Source organism: Carcharodon carcharias, chromosome 3, assembly GCF_017639515.1.
Source record: "Carcharodon carcharias isolate sCarCar2 chromosome 3, sCarCar2.pri, whole genome shotgun sequence".
Classification (NCBI taxonomy): Eukaryota; Metazoa; Chordata; class Chondrichthyes; order Lamniformes; family Lamnidae; genus Carcharodon; species Carcharodon carcharias.
Genome location: NC_054469.1, coordinates 202,751,065 through 202,775,685, shown reverse-complemented (window position 1 = coordinate 202,775,685; position 24,621 = coordinate 202,751,065). Strand labels below are relative to the sequence as shown.

At 48.5% G+C, this 24,621-nt stretch overlaps 1 protein-coding gene across 1 annotated transcript in view; it reads right to left on the bottom strand.

The window, feature by feature from the left end:
• LOC121276072 overlaps nt 1-24,621 on the bottom strand; it is a 45,142-nt gene that overhangs the window by 15,862 nt on the left and 4,659 nt on the right. Inside the window, exons 2-3 of the mRNA XM_041184012.1 lie at nt 20,650-20,755; nt 2,538-2,629 (exon numbers count right to left, since the gene is read on the bottom strand). Of these exons, the coding sequence (XP_041039946.1) occupies nt 2,538-2,629; nt 20,650-20,755 (198 nt within the window). The remainder of the gene's footprint in view (nt 1-2,537; nt 2,630-20,649; nt 20,756-24,621) is intronic.

The following is a 24,621-nucleotide window of genomic DNA, read 5'->3' as shown; positions in this document are numbered from 1 at the left end:
AGTTGGAGTCATAGCTAGCACAAAGGAAGATGGTTGTGGTTGTTGGAGGCCAATTATCTCAGTCAGGACATCACTGCAGGAGTTCAACCTTGGCCCAACCATCTTCAGCTGCTTTTTCAATGACCTTCGTAAAGTCAGAAGTGGCGATGCTCACTGATAATTGCACAATATTCAGCACCATTCACGACTCCTCAGATACTGAAGCAGCCTAGATCCATACGCAGCAAGGCCTGGACAATATTCAGGCATTGGCTGATAAGTGGTAAGCAATACTTGTGCCACATAAGTGCCAGACAATGAACATCTCCAACAAGAGTGAATATAACCATCATCCCTTGGCCCATGAATATAACCATCGTCGCTGAATACCCCATTGTCAGCATCCTGGAGGTGACCATTGACCAGAAATTGAACTGGACCAGCCATATAAATACTGTGGCTATAAGAGCAGGTAAGAGGCTGGGAATTCTACAGAAAGTAACTCACCTCCTGACTCCCCAAAGCATGCCCACCATCTACAAGGCACAAGTCAGGAGTGTGATGGAATATTCTGAACTTTACCTGGATGAGTGCAGCTCCAATAACACTCAAGAAGCTGGACACCATCCAAGACAAAGCAGCCTGGGTGATTGGCACCCCATCCAACAGCTTAAACATTCACACCCTCCACCACAGACAGACACAGTTGCAGCAGTGTGCACCATCTACAAGATGTACTGCAGCAACTCACTAAGGCTCTTTCAACAGCATCTTCCGAACACGTGAATTCTTCCAACTGGAAAAAGGAGGGCAGCAGATAGATGGGAACACCACCACCTGCAAGTTTCCCTCCAAGCCACTCACCATCCTGACTTGGAAATATATCGCCGTTCCTTCACTGTCGTGGGGTCCAAATCCTGGAACTCCCTTGGAGCACTGTGGGCGTAACTGCACCACATGGACTGGAGCATTTCAAGAAGGCAGCTCACCACCACCATCTACAGGGCAATTAGGGATGTGCAATTGACATCCACACCCCGTGAACGAAAAAAAATTAATAAACACCCATAATGGGAAACTTTGTTTTCCAATAAAACTTTGTTTACAATAATGAATGCAATATTCTCTCTATTTTATGAGACAAGTATGTTTCACGTAGAGAAAAAATTGTTGTTCCCCTTTATCCACCCTGTTTGTTACATTCTCAAAAAAGTCTAATAATAATTTGTCAAACACAATTTCCTTTTCATATCGCCACATTGACTCTGCTTGACTGAATGATGATTTTCTAAATGTCCTGCTCCTACTTCCTTAACGGATTCCAACGTTTGCCCACTGATGGATGTTCAACTAACTGGCCTGTAGTTTCCCGCTTCCTGTCTCCCTCCTTTCTTTAATAGGGGTGTTACATTTGTGGTTTTCCAATCCGCTGAAACCTTTCCAGAACATGGGAATTTTGGAAGATTCCAATCATTGCATCCAGTATCCCTCCAGCTGCTTCTTTTCAGATCCCAGGATGCAGGCCATCAGGCCCAGGGCTCTTGTCAGCCTTTAATCCCATTAGTTGTCCCAGTACTTTTTCTCTAGTGATAGTGATTGTTCTAAGTTCCTCCCTCCCTTTTGCCCCTTAATTTTCTACTATTATTGGGAGGTTTTTAGTGTCTTCTACCGTGAACACAGATACAAAACACTTGCTCAAAGTCTCTGTCATTAATTTGTTTCCCGTTATTAGTGCCACTGGGTCTGACTTAAATCAATTTAAACAAGCTTTACGGGCTCTTGGCAGGCAGGTCATAGGTAATGTTCTCTTATAAAAGCACGTAAACAGCCCTGCAGCAATATTACATTCACCATGCATTGAAATGAACAGGTCATTCACAATTTCATCAGGTCATTGGGAGAAATTTCCAACATAATGCAAGTCATGTCCTTTCAAATATAAATGTAGTGTTCAGAGAGGTTTAAGACTGCACAGTACACAGAAAATTTATAGAAGGGACATTGATTACCAGGCTGCCGACTAGGATTCACAAATCAATTAATTTTGGGTTGGAAACTCAGTGGTCACAGCCCCTGCCCCTTTCTATAGGCCTGAAACCACCGGGCGCCATTCTTTCACCGCATATAAGGTAAAAACAGTGAGTACACTTGTGGTCAGAAAGTATAACATATTCCAGGGCCGTTACCAATATTCCCTGTAAGCTGCATGGGTGGGCAGCCGTGCAGACTTCAGAAATGTACCCCACAGAGTAGAAACAGGCCATACCCAAGCAATATTTCCTATTAGTTGTGGATATGTATGGCCTCACATCAGTCTTAAAGGGACTGGGCAGTGCAACTATCCAGTCAAAACGCAAGATCAAGGGAATTTGATTGTGGCATTGTCTCACACAAGGGAATGAGTTTCTGCAGGAGAAGCAATGGAAGTGAACGAACCCAGAACTTACCCACTGCTGAAATGAGCCCTCTACAAAGCCTATAATCTGTAATCTTGGTGACCTGGTAACCTTGGTGGCAATTGTCATTTATGATTTGTTACTATATTTAAAAGCATCTACCTTAGCAACTGTGACAGTCCTAAAGGAAATGGATTCTCGCCGCCTTCTGGGCCTTTCAACAGGAACTCTACATAAGTGATGGGCAATGGCATCTGATTGAAAGAGATGTGTACAGTTTATCCATCAATTATAATTCATGAGGTTTTTTTCAAAACATAACCATACCAAAAGAGCTACACACTTATGAACAATTCAGCGCAAAGTTCAAATGTATAGAATCCAGAATATCCTAATAAGGAGTTTTGTGGGTAAGGCTCTTGGAACGCGAAGCAATCGCCTGCAGGATAAAGCTGGGAAAAAAGTACACCTTGCAAGATAATTCATCTTCTATTGAGCTTACCTTTAATAGTCAATCAATTCCGTGTCTGCATAGAAGCAGCGCTACTTGAACTCATTTTTCTCCCATTTAGACATAAAAGCCTTGCATTCAGCATGTTCTATCATACTTCAAAGTGCCACATTTGAGAGAATAACATTCAAAAACATAGATCATGCTTTCACCTGACTGATTTAAATATCAAATTCATAAAAGTTAACCAATGAATTTGTAACAAGCATGTGCGAAATCTATCAACTAATTAGTACTAAGGTGGTGTGAAAACTAGTAGTCAAGACTCAGCAGCCAGCAAATACGAAGGAAATTGGATCTAAGGAGGGCATGAGGGGCAAAACAAATCGCTCAAAATCTTCTTCAAAATCTTGTCAGGAATCTGTAAGCCTCTTCAAATCTGTAAACCAAGGAAACTCTTCCCGTAATGTTAGTGGATCTCCCAGAAGAGCGGGAATTTAGACGCAGGTCCAGATACATGTAACATCAGGGGGCAGACACTGCATGCACCCGCCCTAAAGGTGACCATCAATATAGGAGGGATAAGGAAGTGTTCCTTCAAGAATTTCTACACCATACGGCATCAATAGGACTCATCCAATGGTTTGATGAGTTCTGCTTGATCAATGCAGGGGTATCTCCCTGGCCACCAGCATTTGTGGAAAGCTGGGTATGGAATCATAAGCACCAATATTAGCTCAGTTGTAGGGACAGAGTTGGGGCGGGGTGGGGGTGGGCGGTGGTGGCTGTTTTGCATGCAGGAAACTCAGAAAAATGAGTTTCCCCCAGGTCCTGCCAAATTTAACAGTAGAACCTGATTAATATTGTTCTTGCCTGTATTTCCAAGCAGCAGCCAACTATACTGAGAGGCTGCTGGCTGTTGAGGTGGGTAGGCCTTCAGCAGCAGGCTGCAGCCAGGGAGTGCAGGAGAAAGAGGGAGAAATTGGAAAGGCCAGGAGGGGTGAGGAGATCAGAGGCCAGTATCAAGGGCATCAAGCAGGGAAGATCAGAGTCCATGTCAGCTGGAGATCAGAGCCATCGGTGGGTGTTGGGGGGGTAGATTAGAGACCTCAGGCTCAGGGGACCAAGAGGTAAATAGAAGGCCTTGGTAGGGGCATGGGGATGGTGGGGTAATGGGAGACCTGAGTAGATACATTGGAAGTCTCAGTGGAGATCAGCAGGGTCAGTGCAAGGGAGGTAGGGGGAGATTCCAGGCCTTCGCAGTTGGAGGAGATGAGACACCTCAGTAGGTGGATCAGAAGCTTCACTTCGGAGATCGGAAGGGTCAGTTGTGAAAGATCAGAAGGGTCAGCAGAGGCAGGAAGGTGAGAAACCTCGGGGGCATAGGTCAGAGGTGCCATCTGGGGATGAGATTGGAAGCTACAGTCTAGGTACAGACTGAAGGGATCAGAATCATTGGGGGAGGGGGAGTTGGGGGAGCGGTTCTGTCTGATCATATGGGACAGGAGGGGTGGCTGATCATGAAAGTGGAAATACGTTTACCTGTAACATCTAGCATTCCTCACCTTTGTCTAGCTGCTAGTTTCTTGAGGCCCTGTAAAGCTAGCTGGCTTTACGGGTTAAATTTTAAATTGGAGATTAAACCGGAGGCACGCAGCCTCATTATAATACTTAAATAATCAATCTGCTTCTTGGGCCATTAAAACTGAAAATGGGCAGGTTTGAGGAGCGTTGGGCCGGGGTATGAAATCTTTCAGATTTAATCAACCTAGCCAACCTCATCTGTTTTTGATGGTTAAAATTCCCTCACATAACACAGAAGGAAGCCATTCAGCCCATTGTGGCTGTGCTGGCTCTTTGGTATAACTGCCCGCTTAATACCACTCCCTTGATCTTTCCCCATAGCACAGTAAAGTCATTTCAAGTATTTAAGCAATTCTCTTGAATGCTATTATTGAATCTGCTTCCACCACCCTTTTAGGCAGTACATTGCCACAATTTGGTGTGTTTATATAATGGCACGGGTCACTGTGAAACTGTGGGTTATGCCACTTCCTGCATTTTTTACATTACTAGTTTACCTTTTTGGTCGTCTGCAATGGGGACTTCCTGATCCAATCGTAGCTTGGATTCATCTTTGAGGTGAATAGGGAGCTCTAGTGGCAAGGCTATGAAGCAACAGCCTTTTTGTCCTCATGAACTGAAGGCCCTAAGTCCTTCCTTAGTTCAGTGTTTGATAGTGTTTTCAATGTATCCTTCATTCCAGCTCCCTCAAGTTCCCTGGTACCCCCACAACCCCATTCCTGTGCTGCTCAACACCTTCCTGTCATCACCATCCCTACACCTCATCAATTCCCCTTGCTGCTCCCCAACACCCCTACCACCCCCTACACCCCCCTCCTGTAACCTCCTTCCCTTGCCGGTGCCACTCCACCACCCTCGCCACACCCCCATCTCACGACCCTGGCTCACCCACTGTCTCCAGCACTATGCCCCATCCCCATTGCCACTCTTGCTCCTCCTGCACGCCCATAAATCACTCACACACCCCGAAAGACACCACCGACTTTGGTCTGGCATCAGCAGAACTAAGGAGCAGGAGATGCCAGGAGGGAGAGGTGATAGGGGTGGGGTGGGGGGGAAGGGGGAGGGGTGGGTGGATGTGGTGCTCAGGGGTGGGGGTGGGAGGCGGAAACGGAAAGCACAGGGTGAGCCTGGGGTGTGAGTGGGAGAGTGACTGGGGGGATTTGGGTAATGGTGGTGAGGGAGGCGGGGGCGATGGAGGGTGGTGGGGGAGGTGAGCAGCAATGGGTGAGCCAGGGTTGTTTTGGAGGCTGGGGAGTGGGTGGGGCTGGTGAACCAGGGATGTGGGGAAGCATGGAGTCCAGGTGGGTGGGTGAGCTGGGGACGGGAGAAGGTTGGTTTAGCAGCACAGGGGCTGACAAGAGTGTGAAGACAATCTTCCTGATTTAAAGGGTTGTGTTTCTAGTGGGCTCTATGCATACTGGGAACTGTGTTAATAAAATCAATGCAAAATGTAGGTAAGTACAGAGCAAACAATCCAAGTCCACTGGCTGACGGGTCCCAATGCGACCATCAGCAGGGGCTCCCACAGAGCCATTTTTAGCCAAAACGGACATTCAGGGTTCTGGGGTCGCCACGCTCACTGCTATTGGGACGAGGTCAATGTTTCTTCATGTAATTCATTTTGCCAATCACTTTAAATCGGTGTCCACTGGTTGCCAAATCTGCTGCCACTTGGCAAAAAAACCAGCCCTTATGCCACATTTTCACCTTAGTTACTCTAACTATTCATGATCTTGAATACCAATATCATCTCTGCCTACCCGTTTCTGCTCTAAGGAGAACAACTCCAGTTTCTCCAGTCTGTCCCTGCATAAATGAAGCCACTTATCCCAGGTACTAATTTAGAAAATCTCTTCTGTACCTTCTCCAAAGTCTTGACAACCTTCCTAAAGTGAAATAGATACCATGGTAGCAATGCACCTAGCACTTCACAGCATTCGTTGTCACTCATGACAACCGTGACAAGCAGCAGCACATTGAACGTTGTGACAGAGGATCGAGCACCAAGTGAACAAAGGTGAGAAGAAGCAAGTGGAGCTGACAATGGAGGAACAGAAACCTGGTGGCAAGAGACCCAGCTCAAGGCTCCTCCCCCACCCCTGCAGCTATTAAACAAATAAAACCCTGCTATCTAGCCAGCAACATTTTGTACAGTCATTTGATTATTTGCTCAGCATTCTGCAACGTCTGCCAATTACTGGAAGAGTCTACTATCTACACCTACACAGTGATGCAAGTTGTTTGTAAGACCTGCAGCCTACTGTGAAGCTTGTGGCAACACTGTGACTGTCCACAAATGCTAACAATTTGAAATAAAACAGAAATTGCAGAAAATTCACAGCTGTTAATTCTGTTAAGAGAATTGGCAGATTCTGATGTCCCAGAAGTGCAGTCTTCAATAGAACCCAGCGTGTAACTTTTCTAGATGTTGACTGGACTGATGTATCTTTATCATGAGGGAGGCACTTTTAACCTGACGCTCTCTGTGGGGCTGCCAAACTTTGTGGGCTGAGTTTTAAACTTGACAGGCGGGCAGCTGAACCCAGATGCCGAAATGGGCCGCGCCGCCATTTTGCATGGGCAGGCCAATTAAGGTCCGCTCAGCAGGATTCCGACTCCCGTGTTCATCGGGAAAATTAAATCGGCGCCGGGCGTGTTCAGACTGCCGGTTCCAATGGGGAACCCGCAGTCTGTATAAAGAGCGGCCAGGCAGCCTCCTTTAGGCTGTTCACCATGGCCACTCATAGGGCAGCACAAGAGGTGAGGGCAGAGGAGGAGGAGGGGGGCGGGCTGCAGGATAGGCCAGCAGGGGGGCCACTGTGCCCCTTGGTTCTCAGATGCCTGCCTTGCTGTCCTCCTCGAAGAGGTGTCTAACCATTGGGAGGTCTTGTTTCCGGAGGATGGGAGGAGGAGGGCCCCTATGTCACCAGGCAGGCGTGGCAGGAGGTGTTGGAGGCTGTTAGCTCTCACGATGCTGTGCAGCGCACCAGAACACAGTGCCGCAAGTGCTTCAATGATTTGCTGTGCTCTGGAAAGGTGAGTACCATGTCAGCCTTGGCATTTGACCCAACAGGTCGCCTTAGCCTTTGAGACTGCCTTCCCCCCCCATCCTCCCCACGTCTTAGTGTCGTTACTGCATTGGGCATTTGGTGCATGCTGGGTGGGCAAACAGATAGTCACCATGCTTACATCAGCCTTAGTGGTTTAGGAGAAGATGGGTTCTCCCTGCAGCATATGTTGGTGTTTGTCGCATTTGAGCAGTAAGGGGGCAACCTGCAGGGGAGGCAGCTAGACACATACTCAGAACTCCAACACATGTCTTATTGATGGTGATGAGATGGTGGAAGGGGAGCCTCAAGGTGTTGTGGCCAAGAGCCAACTGCTGACCTCAGCCCCGCACCAAGTTGTGCCTCCTTGCCATGGGTGCTAAGGCCCGTATGATATTCAAAGTGATGGGCGCCAAATGTGTCCAAGGTGGCATTGGGGGAGGGGGTTGGGACCAGCCATTCTATCTTCTGGGGACTGATCACTAGTAGTGTGGACAGGAGCCGCTGGAGGTCTCAGTTGGGCCACTGTGGTTGGGGTGCAGTGTGCGTGTGCAGAATACATGAGCGATCAGCCCCAATAAATGCTCTTCTATGTTCTGCAGGCAAAAACTGAGAGCAATATCCAGGAGCAGCAGTGGACTGGTGGTGGGCACACCGCGTTGCAGCGTCTCCCCACGTATGAGGAGCAGACCATGGATCTGGGGAGGAGGCAGGTGGCCAGGTTGGCAGGTGTTGCCGAGGCTGGGGTCCAGCAGCCAGGTATTTGAGGCCCACAGTCCCATCCACTCTGTCTTCCCACCATCCAAAGCACTGATGGCTGCTGCAATCGTTAATGCAGCAACACTGCTCATTCACAGACTGATACAGTCAGACGTGTGGGTCATACACGAAGGTCCCTCGGCCCCTTGAGGATGCGCGTCCCTAGCACCTTCCAAAGCCGCCTTATCTCATTTGTGACCACTATCCCCATGGCCTAACATGCCATGGCATCGCTGCTGCACATCCAAATACTTATTGCACCTTAGGAGGGTTTGTACCTTCACCATCCTTTCAGCCAGTGCGTCCCATATTACTCTGTCCAAAAGGTCTTCAGCACCTCACCTGTCAACCTCATGGCACTCAACTTAAATAAATGCCACCTCATTAGTTATCCCTGCGCCAAGGGGAAATGTTGCCTTCTGTCCACCCATTCTATGTCCCTCATAACGGTATGAAGGTCAATAATGTGACCTGTCAATCTCCTGTGCTCCATGTCAAATGTCACAAGTGTTTGCAATGTTTCCTCATCATTCCAACTCTCCAGGCCAGCATGCATCCAGGTCAGGAACCTCTGCCCTCTCCCCACTCCAATGCCATCCCTCCCATGAAGCGCAGGTCACAACTGAATGCAGAAGCATAGATGTGGCCTCGACAGCGTTTTCTGCACTTGCAACATGACCTTCCTTTTCCTACATTCTATTCCTCGGCTAATAAAGGCAAGTCTGGCTTTGACCTTGTTAAACGCCTTATGTTCCTGTTCTGCTACCTTAACGGGTCTGCCCAGCAAGGTCCCTGTAATCGTCGTGACTTCCCATGGTCCTACCATTACTCATGTATTTCCCGTACCTTGCTTGTCTTGCCCAAATGCTTAACTGAACACTTATTCACATAACATTCCATGTGGCATTCCTTAGGCCATCTGACCAGCCTGTCTGTATGCGCGTGTAATGTTTGGGCCTCCTCTTGACTATTTACCACCCCACCAATGTTCGTCTCCTTAGGTTCTTGAAGGGTGAGCAACTAATGAGGCTGGGGGGGAAAGGGATGAAAGGTGTTACTGACTGAACACTAACTGATGCACTGTCCTAGTTGTTAATTTCAGCATCACCACCGCATGGTCGCCACCAACACATCCAGAGTCCCCCCTCCACACCTGAGGGCCAAGACTTGCAACTTGCATCACATCCTTTCAATGAGCCAGGCACAAGCGCAGCGACAAACACTTCGGTGGGAGTCATGACGTTGGCTAGTGTCCCGAGGCACAGTGGAGAGGGCACTTCACAATTGCTGGAGGAGATGGCATGGTCAGAGAGTGCCGATGGTGCCAGCAGCCGGAGCACTGCAGGGGGCAAGGCACATGCTGAGTCCGACAGTGATGATGTGTCTCTGGAGATGTCCGCCATGCAGCAGCTGCAGGACAAGCGTCCGGGGGCGCAGGAGCATCTGGCAGGGTTGCATGAGAGTGTGCTTCACTTGGTCTCTGTGGTGGAGGAATCCAGGCAGAGTGTCAGTGAAGGCACAAACCTCAGGACAGAGCTTCAGGCTTCCTCCATTGAGAGATTAGCGACTCTCTTGGAGAGGGGCTTCCAGCAGATTGAGAATCTTCTGATGGAGTTACGCTTTGACCTGCAAGACCTCACAGCGCTAATGGCCACAGGTGGTCATTGGCAATGTGGGAGATGCTGCAGGCACCAAGTGTTGGCGCTCGGTGCCCATGCATCTGTGGTTAGCAGGGAGGTCCAATGTGACCTCACGTCGGCGCAGCAGCTGCCTGTCTTCGCTGCAAGCTCCTCTCAGGGCACTCCAGATGAGGGCAGCAGCACCTCCACCTCTCGGCCAGTGACCATTGCATCCATTGAGGCTGCGACAACTGGGGGGTGCCAGTTCGGGAACTGGCCACTCCCTCCCAGGCGGGGCCAGCACAGGCTCCACGGGCCAGAGGACATCTGCCAAGGTCATCGAGGCCAACAGGACAGCAGAGTCAACAGGCTGTCTCACAAGCCACTCCGAGCAACAGGGCGGCACCTAGACATAGCACCCGCAAATGTAAGCATAAGGCACGTTAGGCACTCCACGGGTTTGTCACTGGTGATTTTGTGTTGCCCCTAGTTTAGGGAATATATAATTATGTACTTCTGAGCGATGTTTGTGGTTTATTTTGGTGGGAATAAAGTCCACTTTTCTGACCATGGCTGAGGGTGTTTCCTTTGTGCTGCATTTGTAAGTTTCACAGACATCTCATGAGTGAGTGGACACTGATGTTTCTGTACTAAGGCCTTAGTTGCAGCTGATAAGGTGGAAGATGTAGCACCTAAGTGCCACGTGTAGAAGCACCAGGCAATGCTGGTCCTGCTGATCCATGTGTGTGGAGCTAGCTGAACGTTTGTTGGATTAAAGTGTTCCGGTGTCCCTGCCTCCTTGGTGTAGTAGCAGGTCGGCGTGCAGCCCCTCATCATCGCCCTGTGCTTCCTCATCCTCTGAGGCACTGCTGGATTCATCATGTGCAGCCTCATTCAGCGCGACAAGGTCTTCATCGTCAACTGCATCCCCCCTTTCCAGCGCAAGATTGTGCAGAGCACAGCATGCTCCAACTATCACAGAGACACAATCTGGGGGGTACAGGAGTGCACCCCCTGAGCAGTCCAGGCAGTGAAATAGCAACTTGAGAAGACCGATGGCTCTCTCCACCACTGCCCTTGTGGAGGCATGGCTCCTATTGTACCACTGCTCAGCTTCTGCTCTTGGACAGCGGAGAGGCATCATGAGCCACCTTCGGAGGAGGTAATCCTTATCACCCACCAGCCAACCAACCAGCCGAGCTGGAACGCTAAAGAGCGCCGGCACCTGGGAGTGTCTGAGGATGTAGGCATTATGGGAGCTGCCTGAGGACAAACTTGCAGAATCTGCAGCCTGTGATCACACAATATCTGCACGTTCTTGGAGTGGAAGCCCTTCCTGTTGATGAAGGCACCGGGCTCGCCTGCTGGCGCCTTGATGGTTACATGTGTACAGTCTATAGCACCCTGGACACGGGGGAAGCCAGCAATGACCGCGAAGCCTCCAGCTTGCTGTGTCTGGCTTGCCTGGTCGTAGCAGAAGTGGATGAAGGTTAATGCCCATCTGAACAGAGCGTCTGTAACCTGCTTGACACAAGTGTGGACAGCTGATTGGGAGACACCGCAAAGATCACCCACCGAGTCCTGGAAGGAGCCAGATACATAGAATTGGAGGGCAACTGTGACCTTCAGAGCCGCTGACATGGGGTGTCCACCCACACAGTTAGCAGAGATCTCAGGGCCAATCATCTGACAGATATAGTTGACTGACTCCCTTGACAGACGGAGCCTGCTTCGGCACTACACCTCAGTCATATTGAGGTAGCTGCTTCGCCACCTGTATACCCTGACAGCAGGATAGTGGCAGCTTCTGCAGCCCATTCAACCTTGGACACCCTCTTGGCCTTGCGCCCCTTGTGCCTGCGCCTGGCCTCCCAAAGGTGGCTCCCCTGGAGGCTGATTATCCACTCCTGGCCTCCTCCTTATTTTATCCCTCCCTTCCTCCTCAGAGGAGCTGCCTCCAGTGGAGATGTCAGAACCCATACCCAGGCTAAACGGAGGCCTCCAGAAAGCTGCAGGCCCGATAACGATTATTGTCTGCAGACTGGTGAGCTGAAGCTTCAAAGTACAGAGAAAGCTATTGGAAATCGATCTGAGCTGCTAACAATCACACAGGCAAGTTTAAAACACCTTCTGCATTAAATACTTCAGAAAAAAACATTAATAACCCCTCTGAGCCCATATATCCTGCCCATGGATGAGGTTTGTTAAAAAACCAGTTACCCGCCTGCCTGTTGGGCCCATGCGCCGAGACAAAGATCACACAGGTGCCTCAAACTTGGCTTCAATTGCCGAATTAAGGGCCTTAACAAGGCCTTTAATTAATGACAGGCACGCGTCGTGCTTCATAGCCCGCCCACCTAAATATCGCGATGCCGCGTGCTGACATCGAGATGCTCGCGCGACATCAGCGTGTGACATTTTAAGTGCTGACGTGTGGCTCTGTCACCTGCACGTCAACCAGAAAATTCTGCCCTGTATGTATTTGCCTTTTGATATCATGATTTTGATAAGAGGCAACATTCACTCTGACATGGTCTGATGTCGCATGGAAGTTCCACTGGTCTCCCACCAAAATGACTGAACCCCGGAGGAAATGGCAGAACAAACTATTTAATTGTCTCTTTAGGGGGTTGACTGGAGTCACAGCAACATACCCCCTTCACAATTCTCAGGCCAACATGTTTTGAATTAAAAACAGGTACGTTCCCTCTACATGGAGCCTCTAGATTGCCAAGATGCACTATTTGAAGTTATTGCTGAAAATACTTTTCTCAAACTCTTATTGCTAAGGGAGTGGAGTATAAAAATTGGGAAGTGTTGTTGCAACTGTACAAGGCATTGGTGTGAACGCACCTGGAGTACTGTGCACAGTTTTGGTCCCCTTACTTGAAGAAGGATGTAGTTGCATTGGAGGCAGTTCAGAGCAGATTCACCAGATTGATTCCAGAGGTGCGGGGCTTGTCTTAGGAGGATTAGTGTAGGCCTATACTCGCTAGAGTTTAGAAGGGTGACAGGAGTTCTGATTGAGATGCTAAAGGGAGTAGACAAAGTAGACATGGATCGGATGTTTCCCCTTGTGGGGCATTCTAGAAGGAGAGGCCATAGTTTTAGGCTAAGGGGTGATAGATTTAAATCAGGGATGAGGAGGAGTTATTTTCTCAAATGGTCGTGAATCTGTGGAATTCACTACCTCAGAGTGCAGTGGATGCCGGGACGCTGAATAAATTTAAGGAGGAGATAGACAGATTTTTAATTAGTAATGGGTTGAAAGGTTATGGGGAGAGGGCGGGAAGTTGGAGTTGAGGCCAAAATGAGATCAGCCATGATCGTAATGAATGGTGGGGCAAGCCCAAGGGGCTGAATTGCCTTCTACTGCTCCTAGTTCTTATGTTCTTATGTTATTAGTGCTTGAATAAATGCATCTTTTGTGCAAATTTAGAGCACAACAATAAACATAAACGTATATATCATGTGTGTCCAACAGGTGTGTCCAATAGATCAATGTGATGTGTCTAGTGTGAAGGTGAGTTCACATGCTTTTCACTTTTGTGTGCTAGTTTGCTTCTCATTTACAACAGACACCACAAGCTAGCAAACAATGCGAAAAACAGAGCCAAATTTGTAAGTCTCACCCTGTGAGTTCACAGCCTCTCCATTGACAAGTCCTCAGCTGTGCCTCCTCATGGTGACACATGGAAACTGGGTCCCTCAAAGCCCCCAGACAAGTGGGCACACATTGGCACTCAAGAATGCAATTCCCAGCTAAGGGTGAAACGCTGCACTGCCTTGTGGATACCTCAGGAAAGTGGAAAGCTCAGGGAGGAAATCCTGACAAAAAATCCAGGGAGAAGCCCATGTCCTCTTTCTGACAACTCCTGCAACCCAGCTGGTGCCAAACGTAGTACTTTGCATTCCTTTGAACTCAACCGGAGAGGTCGAGACGGGGACCCTGACATTTGGGCAGCCCAGGGTCTCCATTCATTCTTCCCAGGCTTGTGCCCTGTAGAGGACACTCCAGTTTCGCTGCAGATCATTAACACAAAATGGGAGACAACATTACAAGTGATAAGCCCAACTCGATTAGGGGAGAGAATGGGTGCCACTGGCAGTCCCCCATGGTGAGAGGAGCAAACATGCCCCACTAATCACCCATTGCCCATCTCAAGTTGGACAGCCCCTGATAATAAGGTGCTGACTCGCCATGGTCCATTTGCTGCAATGGGTGCTCGGAGCTTCGAGTCTCTGCTCACCAAGTGGAAAGAATTCATTGCTCCAAACAAACAAAATAAAAGAAGATGCCAACTCTTCCATTGGCAAGCTGGAACATCAGGACCATGTGCACAGCACTGACAGACAACTTCTGGATGGTTGACAATGCATGTAAGACAACTATGATCGCCATGGAACTTGATAGGCTGAACATTGACATAGCTTCGCTACAGGAGAGCAGGCTCACTGAGTGCAGATCACTAAAAGAAAAACACATACATCCGGCAGGGCAAGAGTTCAGCGGAAACGTGTGAGCAAGGTGAAGGCTTCACTGTAAGAAACTCACTACTCTCAATGATAGAATCCCCCCCAGAAATAGTTAAGAATGTGCTCTCTCCATCCGCTCAGCTCAAACAGGGCCAGTTTTTTTTAATTCATTCATGGGATGTGGAATTCGTTGGCTGGGCCAGCGTTTATTGCCCATCCCTAGTTGCCCTTGAGAAGGTGGTGGTGAGCTGCCTTCTTGAACCGCTGCAGTCCATGTGGTATAGGTACACCCACAGTGCTGTTAGGAAGGGAGTTCCAGGGTTTTGACCCAGCGACAGTGAAGGAACGGTGATATATTTCCAAGTCAGGATGGTGACTTGCAGGATAATTTCCTGGTGGTGGTGTTCCCTTCTATCTGCTGCCCTTGTCCTTCTATATGGTAGTAGTCGTGGGTTTGGAAGGTGCTGTCTAAGGAGCCTTGGTGAATTCCTGCAGTGCATCTTGTAAATGGTACACACTCCGGCTACTGTGCATCAGTGGTGGAGAGCGTGAATGTTTGTGGATGTGGTGCGAATCAAGCAGGCTGCTTTGTCATGGATGGTGTCCAGCTTCTTGAGTTTTGTTGGAGCTGCACTCATCCAGGCAAGTGGAGAGTATTCCATCACATTCCTGACTTATGCCTTATAGATGGTGGACAGGCTTTGGGGAGTCAGGAGGTGAGTTACTCATCACAAGATTTCTAGCTTCTGATCTGCTCTTAAGCCACAGTGTTTATATGGCCAGTCCAGTTCAGATTCTGGCCAATGGTAACCCCCAGGATGTTGATAATGGGGATTCAAAGATGGTAATGCCAGTGAACATCAAGGGATGATGGTTAAATCCTCTCTTGTTGGAGAAGGTCATTGCCTGACACTTGTGTGTGGTGCAAATGTTACTTGCCATTTGCCAACCCAAGACTGGATATTGTCCAGGTCTTGCTGCATTTGGACATGGACTGCTTCAACATCTGAGGAATCACAAATGATGCTGAACATTGTGCAATCATCAGCAAATGTCCCTACTTCTTCCTTATGATGTAAGGAAGGTCATTGATGAAGCAGATATAGATGGTTGGGCCGAGGACACTACCCTGAGGGACTCCTGCAGTGATGTCCTGGAGCTGAGATGACTGACCTCCAACAACCACAACCATCTTCCTTTGTGCTAGGCATGGCTCCAACCAGTGGAGAGTTTTCCCCTTGATTCCCATTGACTCCAGTTTTGCTAGGGCTCCTTGATACCACACTCGGTCAAATGCAGCCTTGATGTCAAGGGCAGTCGCTCTCACCTCACCTCGGGGCTTCAGCCTCTTTGTCCATGTTTGAACCAAGGCCATAATGAGGTCAGGAGCCGAGTAGCCCTGGCAAAACCCAAACTGGATCAGTGAACAGGTTATTGCTAAGCAAGTGCCGCTTGATAGCACTGTTGATGACCCTGTCCATTACTTTACTGATGATCAGGATTAGACTGATGGGGCAGTAATTGGCCAGGTTGGATTTGTCCTGCTTTTTGTGTGCAGGACATACCTGGGCAATTTTCCACATAGCCGGGTAGATGCCAGTGTTGTAGCTGTACTGAAACAGCTTGGCTAGGGGTGCGGCAGGTTCTGGAGCACAAGTCTTCAGCACTATTGCTGGAATATTGTCAGGCCCCATTGCCTTTGCAGTATCCAGTGCCTTCAGCTGTTTCTTGATATTACGTGGAGTGAATTGAATTGGCTGGAGGCTGGCACCTGTGATGATGGGGACCTCCAGAGGAGGCCAAGATGGATCATTCACTTGGCATTTCTGGTTGAAGATTGAGCAAACCCTTCAGCCTTATCTTTAGTCTTATGAGTATCTATACTCCAATGCAGTGCTCCACAGCAGAGGTGAAAGACCAGTTCTACGGGGAGATCGACACTGCTATCAACGGAATCCCCAAGTTGGAACATTTATACCTACTGGGGGATTTCAATGCAAGACTGGGCATGGACCATGAGGCATGGCCCTCCTGCCTCGGACATCATGGCCTAGGAATGATAAACGAAACTGGAGAGAGAAGTTTAGCTGCTACCACGAGCCCTCAGTTTCTCTTTCAGAATAAACCATGCCACAAATTGTCTCAGAGACATCCAAGATCAGGATACTGGCACCAGCTGGATCTGATCATCACCAGACATGATTCACTGAACAGCATTCTCAACACACACAGCTACCACAGCACTGACTGTGCTCCAGATCACTCCCTGGTGTGCATTAGGGTTAGAATGCAACACTTGAAGCTTTTTGATTCAAACCTGAAATGCCACCCTCATATCAATGGCAGCCATATATCCTGCACAGATAAAAACCAACAGTTCCTCAGCTCAATTAAATAGGCACTCTCTGGCACTCCCACACAGGAGTGCAGAAACGAAATGGCACATACTTCGAGACATCACCTACAAGACCACACTCCCAACATATGGAAAACAAGAGTAGGAAAATACTGATTAGTTTGAGGTTAATATCACTGTGATGGAAACCTCACAGTCCACTCTCATTAATTACAAAAGAAATCCAAGCATGAAGACTCTGAATGCACCAAGATCACTCAAAATAAAGTCCAACAGACTGCTAGGCAGTGCGCCAATGACCACTGATTACATCTTTGCCAGATACCCAGATGTCCTTTGAGACAGAGAGTGCTAGGGGCATTTACGGAGGGATCAAGAAGGCAACAGGGTCCATCAGCAAAGAAAATGGCTCCATTCAAAACAAAGGCGGGGAGGTCATCATCGACTGCAATAAACACTTGGAGAGTTGCGTGAAACACTACCTTGAGTTGTACTGTAGGGAGAACACTGTCACCAAGGAAGTTCTGGACACCACTGTCATGACAGAGCTGGATATCGAACCTACATTGGAGGAGCTTAGCAGAGCTATTGACTCACTTGCCATGGGCAAAGCTCCAGGTGATGATGCAATACCTCCTGAACTCAAGCATGGAAAACCAGCATTCCTGCAGCATCTGCACAAACTTCACTGTCTCTGAGGCAAGGGGGCCTTGCCTCAGGATATGTATGATACAAAGGCCATGACCCTGTGCAGTAGCAAGGGAGGAGGTCTTGTGGTGCAGCGGGAAGCGTCCCTGCCTCTGAGCCAAAAGGTTTGCATCCCACCGTAGGAGTTGATGGCCAAGGAAGGTGTGTTCATAACACCGACAATCAGACTGAGCAGCAAGCTGCGAATCCTTCCAACACACGCCAACGACCAACGAGGAGAGATTCCTAGTCAACCATGCGACGGAAAAACAGTTGGAGCCTCTACCATCACTATCCATAGCTCCAGACTACAACATGTAAAAATGCACATTGCGACAGCAACTTGGAGCAGAATAATCCCAGATTTATACCAAGTGCAGTAGCGGGTGGGTAAAACGACATTTCCATGGCGGGCAGGCTCTGATTAACCTGCCACGCCATCACCTTGCCGCTTCATCATGCGGGTGCCACATTTAAAGTACAGCCGTGCGCACACCTCTCAGTTCTTCCAGTCCAGGATTGCTGCAAATAAGACATGGCCGTGAAAGGCTTAGTGACTTGTGTCTCGAGCACCTTTTGGATGCCGTGGAGGCCCACCATGATGTCCTCTACCACCACTCTGGCCGCAGGATGGCAGCAACATTACCACTCAGGCTTGGTACGCGGTGGCAGTGGTGATCAATGCCAGTGTGGCACAGAAAAGATTGGCCATCCAATTCAGATAGAGGATGAATGATCTCATCTGTGCCACCAGGATAATGCAACCATCTCATCACTCTAAACTCACACACTCAAGTCCATCACATATTAACTGGCATCTCACGCACTGTCAGCCCAAGGGACATCACTACTCACTCTTTCACACATACCCGCACATCTCCATCTGGCCTCATCCCCTCTGAAGACTGCCTCCTCAGTCCTTGAGGCCACTTGCACAGATCAAAATGTGCCCCCACACAAACCATGGTATACCCCCTTCCTCAGTACAGCCCTCACCCTGCAGCCTCTTCCCTTACCTGAGGCCACTTCTACCCCTTCCCCAAGCAAGCCCTTGCCCTGCGGCCATACAAAGCCACCCCCGCCTTATGGCTGGTCTGGTAAGTAGAAACCTGCCATTAAACACCCCCCCACCCCCCGACCCCCCCACCCCCCCACTAAAAGTGCTGCAGTGCTGCCTGCGAAGCCTGGTGCCGATGACTGTGAGTGCTGCCAGAAGCAAAGTAGGCAAACAAATCTCGAAGAAACGCAACTCACAAGGTGCACATCAATTATGTGCAGTTGTGAAACGTGTTGGTGTGCAATCACGCCGATGTGGGGGGAACGATCCAGTGTAGGGGGACAAGTCCGGCGGGCGAGTCTTATAATGATATGCAGATACACTACAATGTGGTTCCTGATGTCTAATGGTGAGAAATGCAGCCCGCCATCAACGCGCTGAGCATACGATGGCAAACTGGTTTCACAACATCAGCGATTGCAACAACGACTACGGCATCTCCCTGTTTTTGTGGGCTAGTCCAGGCTCAAAATGTTAACTCTGCACAGGTGCTGCCAGACCTGCTGAGTTTTGCAGCATTTTCTGTTTCATTTCAGATTTCCAGCAGCGGCAGTATTTTGCTTTTATTTTAGTGACCAAAAATGACCTCAGGTCACAAATTCTTTTACTCCAGGAACCGGGGAAGACAGATCAGTTTGCAAACCAACAGCACAAGAGGGACTATCCTCCAGCAAGAAGAACAGAACCCTGCCTAACAACCAGTCAACCCAGGCAGTGAGAGAGGGACTAATTTGCTTTCATCTGTTAATCTGTGCCTCTACAAAACTTAGCCATGGCTTTGTCTGGTAACCCAGAGGCTTCCAAATTCCATTCATCCAAAGAACTACAAGAAGGGACCCATCCAGGCCTGCTGTGCGTGCACTTTTAAACACCTGAATTTGAACACATGACTTACTTTTTGTATTTTATTTTGCTCATAACCTAAATGCATGCTTTGTCTCTTGAATCCATCTTTACTCATGCGTATATCTGTATGCATGAACAAGTGAGTGTGTTTCATTGCATTGACACTTCAGGGCGTCGTGTAAATAAACGTTATCCTTTCTTTTGATTTAAACTTATCCAAAAGCCACTACTTCATGCTTATTACTGAAAATCACAACACAAAAACATTTAAAAACACTGTCTAAAACACATCTTGCTGTGGACAACCCAGAGGTGAGAAGAAAGGGGAAAAATTATCTCACCATCTCTCTCCCCGCCCATAAAACATGTAAAGAGTTTGATTTGACCATCAGCATCAGGAGGACAAATGTCATGGCCCAGGATGTCGCCATCCGCCATCTTTCAGCATTGACAATGTGACACGGGAGGTTTTTGATTGTTTCACATATCTATGCTCTACAATCACCAGCAATCTATCTGATGCTGACATCAGCACACGCATTGCAAAAGCTGCAGCTGTTACATCCAAGCTGTTTAAGAGTGTGTGGAAAAACAGCAAGCTGACTGAGAACACTAAGCCACAAGTCTACAAGGCCTGTGTCCTCAGCATACTCCTCTACAGGGGTGAGATCCAGACAATATTTGCTAGGCAAGAAAAAGGCTGAACAGTTTCCACCTCCTCTATCTCAGGTGCATCGCTTGGCAGGACAAGGTCACCAACTCAGAGGTTCTGGAGTGTGCTAATTCCATCAGCATATATTCATTGCTAAGTCAACAATGTCTGTGCTGGCTTGGCCACAGTCTTCAGATGGATGACAGCATTATACCCAAAGTCCTTCTGTGCAGTCAACTGGCCACTGGGTCACGACCTCCTGGACGTCCATACCTCCACTACAAGAATACCTCCAAGCAAGATGTGAAGATGGCGGACATCAACACTGACAAATGAGAGACAGTCACAGACAGCCGTGACCTCTGGAGACTGACTGTTTGGGAGGGCATTGGAAGAGGCAAGGTGAAACGAAAAGCACAGCTGGCCAAGCAAAGGGCCCAGAGAAAACAGAGGTCAGAAAATCCTGCACCTCCTTGGTCCACTGTCTTCCTCTGCAGCAAACGCAGCAGAGACTGCCATGCTACAGTGAGGCCTCTGAGCCACACCAGGCGATGCTTAACAGAGTTAACCACCATGGTGCAAACCATCGTCCTACAAGGCTGAAAGCTGCCAGCACTTATCTACTTTACAGATCACATTTGTAACCAAAATGAACAGCCTTATATTCAATTATATTTTCTTTTCTGCACTTATCCTGTAATGGGTTGCCAAAAAAAATACAGAACTTATAGACTTACAAGACGATTGAGATCCTTGCATTTCATATTGACAACCCCACATAACAGGTTATAAATTGTTTGCAGCTTTTCATTGATATACTCTCTTCTTCTGGCATGTATGCTCCTTCATGAAAACACAGAAAATATTAAAGTATTTAACACAATATCAGTTACACGGTATATATAGTGAGTCAAATAAATTGAGTCACAGAAGTATCTATATGGAACCTATCAATGGGGTCTGGGCCAGGGAGAAGGCTTAAGTGCACAAAGAAATGTGAGTAATTTGTTTTAATTTTACACAGCGGGCCTGAGGAAAAAATGACCCCGATATTGGTGACCGGATGTGGGGAAGGCTGAGCCACACAGCCTGTGGAGGTACTGGATATGCACCCAAATTACTTGCACCCAACTAACCTGGAAAATGAGGTTGCCTTCCATTTGACCCTGCAAAATTTGGTGGGTTTATCTGGACAATGTATGACACATGGAATTTGAGATTTGTTTGAATCCAAGGTGATTTGTATTGTAATCTTAAAGCATTACGAAAATTAATATTTCTAACTGTACCTTTCCCTCACATTCATAGCATATGTCATCTGTCTGTAAGACATCAAATGGAAAGGTTCACTCATTGAAGTTCCTTTTTTTTGGCTCACACCTACAAAGTTTCACCACTGGGGTATGACAAAACACATTTGTTGGTTTTGCCAAACCTACCATTATATCTGTAAGGTTATTAATCATCCAATTTTAAAGACAACCCCTTTTGTTGTCTTATGTTTTCAATATTCAGGGGCTCTCAGTCATCTACCAATTTTCATTTATTGGATTTGAGAGTGGGCTAAACTCTCAGTATACCAATCAAGGTCTGGCTGCAGGTGAGTTCCTAAAGAAAGAAGTGCCTAGAAATTCGAGTATACCCAAAAATAAGCACAGAGGGGACAAATCTTCACATCTATACAGAAAGGGCAGAGGTGCACATGATATCGACCCTGATTGTCAATGGGCCAGCAAGCTGCAGGGATCTAATAAGCATTCAAAGACAACTCACCCGTGTAATTGAATGGAACATCAGGCCACTGCAATGCCAGCCGTGGCCCTCAGATGAAATGCTCCCTCAGGGCAAACCAACATTGCAGAGAGGGTTTCAAACAGGTGCCAGATCCTTTATTTGCATATGTTAAAAGATCCTAATGTCTGTTTCAAGAATGGGTTCTGGTTGGCAAACGTTTTTTTTCCCCATACCAATATGGTGAGCTGTGCATATGCAGTTGATAATATTGGAGGCTTATAAGGTCTCCAATAAGGTAAAAACAAAAAAACTGCGGATGCTGGAAATCCAAAACAAAAACAGAATTACCTGGAAAAACTCAGCAGGTCTGGCAGCATCGGCGGAGAAGAAAAGAGTTGACGTTTCGAGTCCTCATGACCCTTCGACAATAAGGTAATTGGATAGGAACTTTAAGAGAAACAAAACTGCAGGGCTGCAGGGAGAAGCTCGGGAGTGGGATTAATGACCTTGCTCTTGCAAAGAGCCAGCATGGTCACGGCAGGCTCCTTCTGTGCTTTGACTGTTCTCTTAATCTATGATTTAGCACCCAAAAAACAGGTACTGCACAGTCAAACAATGTGCTGATAAATCAAGAAGGTGGCTTTCATGTTTGAATTAGGGATGCTTTTTTGGGGGGCTAAATTGTCCTTTCCTGTGCCAAAAAAGGTCATAGAATAGAAATTCTGAAATAAAATTTCGGCCCCTCCGTTGATGAAATCCCAGCAATGGCACGGCAGAGAGAATGGGGATCAGCTGGGTTCTGCCCCACCGAAGACAAGATCGAAGTTCTGACCCAAAGGAGGCAGGTGCTTTTTCTGCCCACCCCTGTTGGGCTTAGCACTTTGGGTTGTACTGAGAATTCTGCCCAGCTCACTGCTGAAAGGGGCAGTAGAACCTAAAGTACCTGTTGTGGGCCTTAGGTTTTGCCTACAATCAAGATGATGGGCAGAAACGCCCCAGATTTGCACTAAGTGCAGTAGCGGACGGGTAAACAAATTTTACCCGGTGGCCGCAATGGTGGGTTTTCATATCATCCCAAACCTGCCACACTAATTATGCATTCTTGGGTAACACACTATTTCCATGGCAGGCAGGCTCCCATTTGCCCACCACACCATCATCTCACCGCTTACATATGGCGTCCGGCAGGATGAAAGTGCAGTCGCGGGCGTACACCTCTCAGTACTTCCAGCAAAGATATGGCCCTTAAAAGGCAAGAAGACTACAGCCCCCAGGTTCAATGATGCATCCCTTGAACGCCTTTTCGACACAGTGGAGACTCGCTGCGATGTCCTCTATCCCTGCTCTGGCCACATGACGGGCAGTAGCATCACCAATCCGGCAGCAGGGTTGACTGACAATGCCCTGCAAAATAGGACAGCTACCCAGTGCCTCAATAGGATGAATGATCTCCTTCGTTCTGCCAACATTAGTCACTCTTCTCAACCCTCTCAACTCACATGCTCACAAATCCATCACATGTCCACAGGGACCTCACTCACTCTCTCACACCATTCACTCTCTCACACACACCTTCATTGTCCTCATCCCATCTATGGGGCCACTCACCACCCACACATGCCAGACATACTTATCACCTGGCCTGGCAAGCGTCCTGCTTACACTCTCTCCATCTCTATTCATACAGGACAAGAGGGAGAGCTTGCAGACCGGTGGAAGAATGCCTGACATCAAAGTCCTCATGAACTTTGAAAACAGAGCCATCCAACTGGCTGGCAACAATCAGGACTGGTCCTATGCTGATGGTGAGGTCGGCGCTGCCCTATCAAGTGAGGGTCCAGCAGTGCAAAGTCCATCAGACAACCATGCTGTGAGTGATGTTTCCTGTTTCACCGGCCACTGCCATGAACTAATTATCTCTCCTTACTTTCACAGATTCGACTGAAACAGTCGACAGAGTCCACAACCCAGGGCCTTCAATCAAGCCCCAAAGAAACCTCTGAGGAAGAATCTGAAGGCACCCTCCTTGAAGTCCAGTCACAGCGTCACCCACACTCTCCACCAGCGCAGAGACACACATCTCGGTGGGACCTAGCTTTAGAGTAGCCTCGGGGTCACAATCTGGTGAGCACATCACACCTTCTGTTCCACAGCAGGTGTTAGCAGGGACTTCCCGGGTCCCCGGCAGTCAGAGGACTGCTGGGGGCCAGAACGGTGCTGAGTCTGAGTCAGATGACAAGCCTCTAGACTCAGTCATGTCACAGTTGCTGGAGCTGCAAAGGCAAGCTAGGGAAAATCAGAAAGGGATGTCCACTGCCCTCTTCAGGTTGCAAGGCACAATGGGGGCGTTCGTCCACTTTCAGGCTGAGGTGATAGCGCCAGCATGCCAACATACTGAGGTCAACACTGGTAGGATGGCGGCCGCCATGGAGACCATGGTCCAGGCGTCAGTCCTGCACTGCTGCAACGGCTGAACTCCACTGCTGATGCCATAGTGCATGCGAGAAGTGTGTGGGGCAGCTCGATCTCATTCCAACTATGCCTTCTCCTCAAGGAGTCAGCCAGGCGCCCTTGGGCACCCATAAGGAGGATCATCAGCAGGTGCACACCCTGGGGCCATCCACCCAGGTGACTCCGGGAGTGTCCGGCCTATCTGAATCTCCTCTTCCTGTGACCCCAGCAACTCCAGCTCCACAGGCCGAGGAGGGTGCCAATGCCACACAGCAGGACCCCAAAAGCAGGCCAGGGCCCTCCAGGTCTCAGCCCTCCATTGGACGCCGCCAAGGTCATCAAAGACAGGGTGTAGCAGTCAGCAAGCTGCTTCCTCCACCGCTGTGGGTCTCCAGAGAGCACCAGAATGTAGCAGCAGAGTGAGGAAGGTTAAGAAGATGTAGTTGCACAGCCTGGGCATGGGTGTTAGTCACTTGTACATAGTATTCACTATTGTAAATAAACTCCCAAGAAAGACCCCTGCC